Source organism: Loxodonta africana, chromosome 25 (genome assembly GCF_030014295.1).
Source record: "Loxodonta africana isolate mLoxAfr1 chromosome 25, mLoxAfr1.hap2, whole genome shotgun sequence".
Classification (NCBI taxonomy): domain Eukaryota; kingdom Metazoa; phylum Chordata; class Mammalia; order Proboscidea; family Elephantidae; genus Loxodonta; species Loxodonta africana.
This window is the reverse complement of record NC_087366.1, coordinates 45,270,253-45,283,027: the sequence shown is the minus strand read 5'-3', so window position 1 is coordinate 45,283,027 and position 12,775 is coordinate 45,270,253. Positions and strand designations below refer to the sequence as shown.

Below are 12,775 nucleotides of genomic sequence, written 5' to 3'. Positions count from 1 at the left end.
CATGCTGTACCGATAAATCTGATACTGCCTTATGTCACTTGAAATCTAAATATTACATCATTAATTAGAGAATTAATATCCAATGATTTTAAATTTTGTATAGCAGTGTATAAATAAAAATGGAAAAATAAAATAATAAGGGTAATTGAAAGGAACTATTTCATTTTTTTTTTTTTTTAAATGGAAACTGTGAGTTTAGTACCCTGGTTTGATAAACTTAAGTCATGTGTTTGTTCAGAAGCCCTGGTGGCACAGTGGTTGAGAGCTACAGCTGCTAATCAAAAGGTCAGCAGTTCGAATCTTCCAGCTGCTCCTTGGAAACCCTGCAGGGTATTTTTACTCTGTCGTACAGGGTCACTGTAGGGTCACCATGAGTTGGAATTGACTCCACAGCACCAGTTTTTTTTTTTTTGGTATTTGTTGACATTAGCGCCAAGTTATTTTAGAAAGACAGAGTATGGGAGAGCGTTGGGTTTTCTTTTTCTTTTCCTTTAAGAGGTACATAAAAGAGGAAGGGAAGAGGGACTCATAAATTCCTTTTCTGATATTAGATACTTTTGGGGAAGATGTTCATATATACTATTTATTCATTTAATACACTAGTATTGAGCATCCATCAACTGGTAGACATTAGGTTGGGCACTTGGAGTTATCACCGTAAGGCAATACTGACAATATTAGCTGCCAGTGATGAAATTCAAACTTTCAAACAAAAATTAGACTTTTGGGAAACATACTTGTTGCAGTGAGCTTGACAGCTTCCCAATACTTAGACAGACTTTTCTGATGAGATTGGAAGTGAAAGCGAATGTGATTGTGTAATGAAAGGTGTTAACATTTGGGAGGTCAGCATAACTCACTGAACCTGGGCTTTTCAGACCAGTACAAGGTGTTACAAAGTCATACATGGTGTAAAAGATTCGCTCAAAGTGCAGCGTAGCCTGAAGGATTTTCACATAATGGAGTATGAAAAGTTCATTGTTACGATTTCAGATTCCACACTGCAGCCAACCTTTTAGAAACTACTGCTTGTTGAATTCTGGTGTAGTATCAAAGAAGGATATTCATAACTATCTGAAAAAGCTATTAAAGTTCTCCCCCCTTTTCTAGCTCCATATCCATGTGAGCCAGGTTTTCTTCCTATATTTCAACAAAAACAACATACTGTGACAGATTGAATGCAGAAGCAGATACGAGAATCCAGCTGTCTTGAATTAAGCCAGACTTTAAAGGGATTGGCAAAAAAATGTAAAGCAGTGCCGCTTTTCTCATGAAATTGTTGTTTTAGAAAATGGTTATTTTTCATAAAAATGTTATTTATGTTACATGTAGTGAGTTTATTGCTGCTATTTTAAAATGAAGTCATGAAAATTTAAGATTTTTCTTAGTTTCTAATACGGTGAATATTGATATAACCTACATAAATAAAAGCTCTCCGTGGTTCTCAGCAGTTCCTAAGAGTCTAAAGAGCTTCTGCTATGAAAAAGTTTGAGAATTACAGATTCAGAGGAATGATTATATATCTAAAATGTAGTATGTGTTGGTGAGATTTTGGAGGGTTTTACATTTTATGCTAAGACACTTGTACTTTACCCTAAACAGTAAGGAGTCACAGAATATTTTTGAGCAGGAAAGTGGTACGTATATAAATAAAATTAACCCGCAGGTGATATATTAGGATGGAAGAAGAATTGGGGGAGGGGGAGAGGGAGCAGTCAAAGACCATTAGCAGAAGTGCTGATGTAAGGTCTTAAGGGCCTACTTTAGGTTAGGCTGGAGTCCCTGAGTTGTGTAAACGGTTAACATGCTTGGCTGCTAACTGAAAGGTTTGGAGGTTCAAGTCTACCCAGAGATACCTCAGAGGAAAGTCCTGGCAATTTACTTCCAAAAAAGTTAGCCATTGGGAACCCTATGGAACATAGTTCTACATGGTGTTGCCATGAGTCGGAATTGACTTGATGGCAACTGGTTGATTGAGAAAAAAAAAAAAAATTTTTTTTTTTTTTTTTTTTTCCAGAGTGATTTCTGAAGGCAGCATTGAGCTGCAACTGATGGGAAAGGAAGGAGCAGTCAGATGTCAGGTTTTGGCTTGGATAACTAGGGATCCAGGGAAGAAGGTGATTTATAGACAAAGTTGGACTGCTTGCAACTTTTTGTAGTTCTGTGATAAGCATTTAAGATAGAATAACCAGAGAGCAATACTCACTAGAGAACTTAAAATTGAGACCAGAGTAGCCTTTCAGCTCTTGTGGTATCATGGAACACCCTGTTGCTTAAAGTTAGAGAAACCTAGTGCGTTAATAATAATAGACACGTGGCTAATCTTCAAAGTGCGGAGTTAATTCACATCCCTGCTTTCCCACTTTTTAATCTCTAATACCAGCCACCCATGTGGCATTTTCTTTCTCTGTCCCTAACCACCCAGAGTTAAGTCTTTACAAAATGACTGCCTGCACAGCCCTCTCCTGTCCACCAGCCACCCAAGACTGGGGTCTTAACAAGTAGAATCAACTGCCAAATAGGTAGACGCCAGGCCCTGCTGGCTCTCACTGCCCCTGCAGGGTTCAGTAATTCTCAAGAATGACTCACAGAACTCACGGGTAAGGGTATACCCACCCCCCTTTTAATATAACCACGAAGGGTGTACATGAAGAGATGTACAGGTGAGGTTTGGAAGTGGTTTTCGGCATGGAGCTTCAGGTCCACGGAGATTCAATCATCAATCCGGAAGTTCAAGCTCCAAGATCAGAGATCCTTTATAATAGTTTGAGCGAGAAAGATGTGGCAGTCTGCTTTTGTAAAGATTTACAGCCTTGGAAAACGTATGGGGCAGTTCGTAGGTTTGCTGTGAATCGGAACGACTTAACAGCAGTGGGTTTGGTTTGGTTTTGGTTTATAATAGTTATTGGGACCTCAATATATGTGCTCGACTAGGGCCTTTTATGTGTAGTAAATGAGTGAACCGAACCTGCACTACTGATTCCATCTTGCCCTCGTTTTTCCTGAGGGCAAGTTGGTCAGGTGGGGTCCTTGGGCTCCCACCTCATTTGCACACTTAATTGTTGCTTGGCTGTTTTAGAAAAACAAAAACACCTTAGATTGGTGGGGAATTCCAAGGGCTATTTTCAAGAAATCAGAGACAAAAGGACAAATCCTGTTCTTTGTCCCATGCTTAGGTAATCAGATGGTGATCTGGTGGCTTAAAATTTTGTATTTTTGGTGGCTAGGATTTTTTTTTTTTTTTTAGGAGGTAACCTATCAGTACATGGTAAAATATACATTTATTGACTGTTATTTGTTCTTAGAGTTTTTATGTTCCTCTGTGTGTCTACATGTGTGTGATTTTAAGCCCTGTTAACCCATGTCCATTTTCATAATTTATTTACAGCATTGTACAAAAGGTCATATTCTTATGCAGAATAATAAAATGTTTAAAAGAGTTGTGAACAAAATTTAACGATGAAAATAGACTTTTTTCCTCTCTTAAAAAAATGACCCAATTAGTGATACATGGAAGAGAAAGATCTATTTCATATTCCTCTTATGATAAGTATTCATCGAAATTCATTGATACTGTGTGGATGATTTACCAAGGCTTTTTTAAACTGCTGAAATTATGCTCTAACAACCATCTGATAAAATAAGAAACTGAACAAAATGTGTACTCAGATGAACGATTCTCTGAAGGAATAATGGTGTAAATGAATTATCAAAGTGTGAAATCATTAAGAACAAAACATGTTTGGGTTTTTATTGAATCTTAATTGCAGGGTTATGTATTTTCTTTTGTAAGCTAAGTTAAAAGAAAATTGCCTAACGAAATTTTTGGAGGCCAGTGTTGTAGGACATATATTGTACAATAATTTATTTTTCACATAAAAGTGCTGTTCGTTTTTTTTTTTTTCCAGCATTAACATGCGTGCTTTCCTCATGTAGGAGAATATATAAAAAACTGGAGGCCAAGATACTTCCTTTTGAAGACAGATGGCTCATTCATAGGATATAAAGAGAAACCTCAAGATGTGGATTTACCTTATCCTCTCAACAACTTTTCAGTGGCAAGTAAGTTCATTATAATTGTTAGTTCACCTTATAGCTATTTCTTTGTACGACTTTATGTGGCAGGTATCTTAGGATCTATGGGAAGCCTGTGCAAAAGTTTGAGTTTGTATTTAATAGCAAAGTATTTTTCAGCTTTGATAGACTTTGAATTCCTTAGCATACGGATTATCGATGATATGTGGTCTTACATAATGCAATATAGTTGAATGTTTTCATAGTTAGAATTTGAACAGGATAAATACGTACTTGTAGGTTATCTTTATAAAATCTAAACAAAAACCTACGAACTTGATTGCTAGATTGAACTTGGTTGTAAAATGTTGGAGTACTTGGTGCATTTCTAATCAGTGTTCTATCATAATCTTAGCTCTTCTGATTGATAGTACCATGAGAAACAAGTGTTTTACATTAGTTCCCCCCCCTCCCGGGAGATTTTCTATTTATACTCAAATTCTTCTTCCTTACAAATATCTAACAAAAATGCTTGTGACTTAAGCTTATTTGGAAATTCTGTGTTTGCTTGAGCACAATAAAAAACTGAATGATGGTGATGACGGTGATGACAACGATTATTATTTTTAGGCTGTTGAGATTTACTGATTAATCAGTAAAAGGGTTTTTCTGTGCTAACTCAGAAGTAAAGCATTTCGAAAGTATGTTAAATCAAATAAACTTGTATAAAAACTAGAGTGTGTACCATTGAGATAAACCATCAACTAGATAACATCCTTAATTTTGATTTTGGTTGTATGTTGTCGTCTACCAGCCACATTTAGAGAATAGATAAGGGAAAATTTCCCCAACTATTAAGCAAAAAAATAAATAAATACAATAAAACAACAACAAAAAATTTACGAAAGCAAAAGTCCTTGAATGTTATACAATTCATTTTACCATTTTTGCCCCTAATGTTTTGTATAGGTTAACCCTTTTCAGTAGGTTAGAATGGATAGTTTTTTTTTTTTTTAAGGGAAAAGAGAAAACAATAAACAAAGGGTTTATGAAATCATTTGAATGATAAAGATACTACCTTAAAAAAAAAATTCTCTGTACTGGTGGATTCTTATGCAGAGATTTTGTTTTAAATAAAACAAGACAGTCGTCATATGTATATATTAGTTAAGGCAAGTATCTTTTTCCCCACTCAGATGCCCAAAATATATGGCTTTCTTTCAGTAGAAAATGATTTTTAAATGCCGTTGTCATTTGAGATATCTTGTATTGACTTTAAGAATACGTTTCTGTTCTGAAGATCTTATGGGTGAACATTTGTGTTACAGTGACAGAAATCAGCTTTTGCAACATCAGCAGCATACGTTATCATTTCCTGCCTAAAGCCAGTGCAGTTTCTTAGTCCGTCCATTTTACTAGCAAATGCTGTTGGCTTGTCTGAAATAATTTATAAAAGTACAGAACTCCTGTATCCACTGATGAAAATGCAGCATTTTTTGACCTTATGAAATTTCACACCCCAACAAGTTTTAAAGACATACTGTATGTCACAGTCTGCCAACATCTGCTCCAACGCTTCCACTGGCAGAGGGTGAAATAAATGCTGCACCCTTGGGGAGAAAGCCTGTGCAGGGACTGAGGCAGCCTAGGGACGAAAGAAACGGTAGTCTACGGCTGTAATCTCTGTGTGGATGACCAAGTGGTCGCAGGCAGGTGGCTCAAACTAATCAGTGAATTGTAGATCAACTCCTTAGTTTTCAGAAGGGTTATTAACGTCAGTCTTAGACTAAAACTATTTTAAGTGGCTTATCCTTACAGCCTGGCTTAATTGCAAACTTCAACTTTATAAATAATGATCACCTTAGGAAAAAATGAGTCTAGTAAAACGGGCATCGAGTGAAGAAATGGTTCAAATTTCAGCTTCGCCACAGCTAGGAGTATGATGTTACTCAGATCATTCTCCCAAACTCTCTGATCTTTAGTTCCTTTATTGGTGTAGTGAAAACACTTGGATTCAATGATTCAATGAATTTGTAAGGTCCTTTTTGTCTCTTACATGGTCTCATATTGTGAGATCAGGTCCTTGGTCCTTTTTGTCTCTTACATGGTCTCATATTGTGAGGTGGTTGGTATTTGATCAGGTCCTTGAAGAGTGAATAGGAGTTAAGCAAATTAAAAAAGGAGGACATTCCAGGCCGAGAGGGACAAAGAATCTTTTTCTGTTAAAGAGAAGGAACAATTTCAGCAAGAGGTACCTTACCAGTCAGTATTTCACTTCTGCCTCAGCCTCCTTAGTATAGTAAAAGACGACTGTTTGACAAGGTATTTCTAAGGTGTGCTAGGAAATGTTATGTAAACGTATATTTCATCGATAGCTACATTTTGAATCCCCTATTTTCTGGTAATTAAAAATGTCACTTCAAACTTATATGTTTTTAATGGAGTTTTACTGAAATATACTTTTTATCTGTATAAAAAAACAGAGTGTAAGAATTGGAAGAGACTTCAGAATTGATCATTCCAATTTTCATATAATTTCAGATTCCTTTCCTTCTGCTTAAAATTTTCCAAAAAGATAGCCTGTGTATTGTCTTCATTTTGCTTCTCAACGCACTGCAGTCTAGCTTCCTTTTATTCACTTGATTTAAATCACTTTCAATAAGTTCTCCAGTCACCACTTAATTGCTAAGCCTAGTAGACATTTTTCTTTTCTTATTTTTCTTGGATTTACCTCTGGGCTGCATTTTATGTTGTTGTTCCCCACCTCCTTCTTGGGCTGTCTCTCCCATCGTGCTCTGGGGTGCCTCTCCGTCCTGCTTTTGTTCCTTTGCCTGTCCCGTCAATTTTGGTGTTTAGCTGGGTTCAGACTAAGGACTCTTTCATTTTTGTACCCTTTCCTTGGACCAGTTAGCAACATCATAATAAATGGAGAAAGGATTGAAGTCGTGAAGGATTCCATTTTACTTGGATCCACAGTCAATGCCCATGGAAGCAGCGGTCAAGAAATCAAACAGCGTATTGCATTAGGCAAATCTGCTGCAAGACACTCTTTAAAGTGTTAAAAAGCAAAGACTTTACCTTGAAGACTAAAGTGCGCCTAACCCAAGCCATGGTATTTTCAGTCACCTCATATGCATGTGAAAGCTGGGCAGTGAATCAGGCATGCCAAAGAAGAATTGATGCCTTTGAATTATGATGTTGGTGAAGAATATTGAACATACCATGGACTGCCAGGAGAATGAACAAATCTGTCTTGGAAGAAGTACAGCCAGAATGCTCCTTAGAAGAGAGGGTGGGACTTTGTCTCACTTACTTCGGACATAGTGTCAGGAGGGACCAGTCACTGGAAGGAGATACCATGCTTGGTAAAATAGAGGGTCAGTAAAAAAGAGACAAATTGACACAGTGGCTACAACAGTGGGTTCAAACATAGCAACAATTGTGAGGGTGGTACAGGGCCAGGCAGTGTTTCATTCTGTTGTACATGGGGTTGCTATGAGTTGGAAGCGACTCAGCTGCTCCTGACAGCAACAGCCCTTTTCTTGGGTGGTCACATTCACTTTCAGGGTTTTAGTTACAGCCTGTATGCAATTTATTCTCACACCCATGTCTTCAGGCCAGGCCTGTCTCCTGAACATTCGATTATTATATTCAAATGGCTGCAGGCCAACTCTACCTAGCTTTTGTTTAGATTCAACATGTCCAAAGCTTTACTCAAGATAATTTTGTCAGTTTCTTCTCCCATGTTTAGTATCAGTTCTGTCTCTACCTGAGCTGCAGCTTGGATCCATTCCTTGACTTTTTTCCCTTCACATCTTTAATCCTCCTCCCAATCCATTTCTGTTGATGTTGTTAGGTGCCATCCAGTCAATTTTCTAATCATAGTGACCCCATGCGACAGAGTGGAACTGCCCCATGTGGCTTTCTAGGCTATAATCTTTATGGGAGCAGATTGCCAGGCCTTGCTCCTGTGGAGCTGTTGGGTAGGTTCAAACCACAAACCTTTGGGTTAACTGCCAAATACTTAACCCTTGAGCCACCAGGGCTTCATTTCTAGCCCTGCTTATTTTGCTTATTTGTTGAACCTATTATGTCCATACCTATAATTGTTCTCATGGAATTGTTCTAGAACAAGCCGTGATCATCTCTGTTCTGGATTCCTATTAGATGCCCTGCCTCTAGTTTGTACCCCTCATATTCTTTCTTTAAATATGGCTGAAAGCAATATTTCTAAAATTAAATTCTAATGGTGCCATTCTCTGTGAAAGCCCTGCCTTGGATCTCCATTGCACCTTGGGTAAAGTCCGTCTTCCTTAACATATCACAAAGGATCTCCTCAGTCTGGCTTCTGCTCTCAACTCTTACTTCATCTCTTTTCTGCTCTGCAGTTATGCTTCAGCAGTACTGAAATGTTTTCTGGTACCTTATACAAATCACCTCCGCCCCTACTGAACTTCCTCATTCCTTTTCTTTACCATCTCTAGTCCATTGATCTCTCCCGATTCTCCCAGGCTTCATTTGTTTATCTCATTCTCCATGGAATCCATGATCAGCCTGTATTTTTCTCATCTGTTTTTCTTTCATTGTATACATTTTATCAACCCTAGTTGTATATAGAGTCCCTGGGTAGAACAAACAGTTAAGTGCTTGACTCTTAGCCAAAAGGTTGGCAGTTCCAACTCATCTACAGGTACCTCGGAAGACAGGCCTGGCAATCTGCTCCTGAAAGGTCATAGCCTTGAAAACCCTATGGAGCAATGAGTGCTATTACACATAGGGTTGCCATGAGTTGAAATCAACTCAGTGACAGCCAACAACAACATACAAACCATGCTGCTTTCCCCTCTGAGCCTCTGCTAATGCTACTCTCTCTTACTGGAATATTCTGTCCCCTAGTTCCCTAAATAATTTTCTTTCATCCATTAAGATTAATTTCAGATTTAAATTCCCACCCCTACTACTTGCTAAGTTACTCCTCTGTCTTTACTTCACAAAGCTATCTTACATTGTTGTCACACTGTTTCTTGGTTATCTTATTCCTGGGTATGTTAGTTTCCTAGGGTTGCCATAATAAATAGCACAAAACTGGGAAATAATATGGAAATTAATTTTCTCATAGTTCTGGAGGCTAGAAGACTAAAATTAGGGTGTCATCAGGGCCGTGCTCCCTCTGAAGTCTCTGGGACAGAATCTGTTCCCTGCCTCTCTCCTAGCCTCTGATAGCTGCCGACAGTCCTGGGTATTCCTTGGCTTGCACGTGCATCACTTTAATGTCTGTCTCCATCTTCTCATGGCATCCTCTTCTCTGTGTGTATCTAAATTTAACTCTTCTTAGAAGGGTAACAGTATACTGGATTTGGGATTCACGCTGCCTGGTATGACCTCATCTTAACTTGATTACACCTGCAAAAACCCTATTTCCAAAAGGATCTATTACAGATTCTGGGTGGACATGAATTTTGGGGGACACTATTCAATCCAGTACAATGTGTGTGTCTCATCCACTAATCCATGTGTTCTTTTAAGGAAAGAGGTTAGTCTTATTTATCTTTCGTCTCCCAGTGCTCTATTTTAGGGCTTAATTATTTTCCAACAAGTGTCTGAAAACATCTAGTCCAGATTTCTTAACTTTTTCGATGAGAAAAATTAGGCCTTTACAAAGTCAATGACCTATTTAAGGTCACCTTAGTAGGTAGTGGTAGTTAAATATGAAGATTAAAACTCAAATCTCTCCATCCTCATTTCAGTATTATACCCCCTTTCTTCCCAGGATGATGACATTTTCACCAGATTTAGAGTCATGGGACCTGAATTTGGATTTGAATGGCAGTGGCAGCACTTAAATTGCCAGATACCCTTTTGCATGTAGAATGTATAAATTCCCCAAGCCTTAGGTAATAATATTTGACGGTTCCTCGGTGGTGCAAACAAATTGTACTTGAATGCTTTTGGTATCATGAAAGAAAAGGCCTGCCAATCTACTTTCATTGAGATTACAGCCAAGAAAACCCTATGAAGCAGTTCTGCTGTGTAACACACGGGGCCCCCATGAGTCGGCATCAACTTGATGACAACTAACAACAACAACATCCTTTGGGTAGATTAAATATGAACTATATGTGAAGGTGTCTTGTAAATATAGTGCTATAAAGATGTGAGTAAAAAATAAGATTTTTTTTTCAACAGTTTGCTGATGATTTTAGGTTGAGATCATCTGTGTATAGAAACGTTACATTGCTACTGTAAAGAATGTAGGATACACACAAACGTGGTTGCTGCCCTTTGTGTTTCAGGGTACCTAGTAGTCACAGACTCTAAACAGTTTGACACTTACCAGTGTCTTTCAGATGAAGTACTTCGCCCAACTCAAAAAATGGGAATCATTTCTCCACGGAGGACTTGAGCATTTGTCTATCTGTCTTGGGTGGTGTGAATGGTTAAGCACCCACCTACTAACTGAAAGGCTGGCGGTTCCAGCCCACCCAGAGGTACCTCAGAAAACAGGCCTGACGATCTGTTTCTAAAAGGTCGCAACCTTGAAAACCCTATGGAGCAGTTCTGTGCGGTGCTCGTGGGTTGCCATGAGTTGAAATCGGCTCCTCAGCAGCTAACACCACCAACAGCGTACCTACAGTGGACGCTCAGAGAAGTACACAGGGCCATCTTTGTGTGTAGACATTGGTCGTTGGCCCTGGAAGATAATCACATGGAACTTAGGGCGACGTGGAAAACTAGGACCACCCTCTCCCCGCAAGTGCCAAAGGGAATTTTACCGAAAATAAACATTGTAGAGTCGAGAGAAGAAATAGTTGGTGGGGTTAAATTGAGCCTTGGAGGACAGAGGATATTTGATTGGTACGTGCTTGGAAGAGGAAAGAATTCTCAGTGAGGTTGATCGGTTCCCACCTGGCCTACTTTAACAGTCTATCCCTTTTTCGTTGAAATATTCTCTTCTGTAATCTGGAAGTAACACATAGCATAGATTTGTCTTCAAAAAATATTCTTTTGCAGATACCATCTCCTTTTTTGTGCACACTGCCCAGAGAAACCTCACATTTTCTCCATTTTTATAAGCTAAAAGTTAAAATCCCTTAGTGCCCCCTACATCTGATCATTACCCGAATTTCCCAACTCTTCCAGATTGGTCATCTACTCCTTTTCTCACCCCTCTCCTGCTCTAGCCATTCTTTCTATCTGGAATGCCTTCGACAAAAGTTCCTGGAAATGAAAGGTGATTATACTAGTCATCTAGTGGTAGAGTCAAGAAAAGGAAAATAAAAGCTCCAAGGTTCTCAGGAAATTAGCTAAATAAGGAATTAGTTCCCTCCACATCTTAAGTAATTAAAGAAGCCATAAAAGTTTGGGTTCAGACTCTCTTACGTCCTCACTTTCTTTAAAGTTGTAGTCATTTTGAAAGTTGAACGATTAAAAAAGAAAAATGAACGATTATTTGGCATTAAATTCTAGTTTCTGTTTATATTTCTTGCCCACCCCACCTGTATGGCTAGCCTCTCCACCTCTCTCCCCACCAAAATATAACAGCATTTGGAATTTAATAGGCTTTCGTGGGTTGATAGGGAAACTAACCGCCATTTATAACACTCCTGTGGAAAAATTCTTTTTAAGACTCATCCCTCCCCTAAAAAAGAACCTTGCAAATGGACTTTAAATAAACAGAATTCTCATTTTTTGATGTATTATATATCCACAATTAAAAACATACCAAAACATAACTCTACCCTGTAATATTTTCAGTATTACTCTTTTATTACTTAATATTCCATAAAAATTTTTTTTGACATAAATTGCTACATTTCTGTTAGGTTCAATTGCATATAGAATTCCTAACCCTATATATATTTTTTTAAGTGAGTTTTTTTAGGCCATTTTATATACTTGATCATTTGAAGATTTGGTGCTTTCTTATCTTTGTTTGTGGTCAGGTTTTTAGGCAGATATCTGGTAATAAGTTTGTCTTATTGTAAGGAAAAGACGCCATGCTTTAAAAAATTCATCACACAATGAATTACAGTTAATCAAAAATTTTTTCCTACCCTGCATTATTGTTTTGTTCTTAGGGACCGTTGAGTCAGTTCTGACTCATAGCAACCCAATATATAACAGAACAAAACACTGCCCGGTCCTGCACCATCCTAACAGCTGTTGCTATATTTGAACTTCTTGTTGCAGCTACTGTGTCAGTCCATCTCATTGAGGATCTTCCTCTTTTTTGTTGACCCTCTGCTTTACCAACCATGGTGTCTTTCTCTAGGGGCTGGTTCCTCCTGATAACATGTCCAAAGTGCAGGAGATGAAGTCCCTCCATCTTTGCTTCTAAGAAGTATTCTAGCCAGTTCTTCCAAGACAGATTTGTTCAATCTTCTGGCAGTCCATGGTGTATTCAGTATTGTTCACTAGCACCATAATTCAGATGCATCAGTTCTCCTTTGGTCTTCCTTGTTCATTGTCCAGCTTTTGCGTGCATATGAGGCGATTGAAAATACCATGGCTTGGGTCAGGTGCACCTTAGTCCTCAAAGTGATATTTTTGCTTTTTAACACTTTAAAGAGGTCTTTTGCAGCAAATTTGCCCAATGCAATATGTTGTTTGATTTCTAGACTGCTGCTTCTATGAGCGTTAGTTGTAAACCTAAGTAAAATGAAATCCCTTGACAACTCCAATATTTTCTCCATTTATTACGATGTTGCTTATTGGTCCAATTGTGAGGATTTTTGTTCTCTTTATGTTAATGTGTAATTCA

At 38.2% G+C, this 12,775-nt stretch overlaps 1 protein-coding gene across 3 annotated transcripts in view; it reads left to right on the top strand.

Annotated features, from left to right (window-relative positions):
- The window catches only part of AKT3 (AKT serine/threonine kinase 3), a 325,616-nt gene that overhangs the window by 157,148 nt on the left and 155,693 nt on the right, over nucleotides 1-12,775 (top strand). For all 3 annotated transcript variants that reach the window (XM_064276763.1, XM_064276764.1, XM_023549330.2), the window contains one exon: nucleotides 3,937-4,062. In XM_064276763.1, the coding sequence (XP_064132833.1) occupies nucleotides 3,937-4,062 (126 nt within the window). The remainder of the gene's footprint in view (nucleotides 1-3,936; nucleotides 4,063-12,775) is intronic.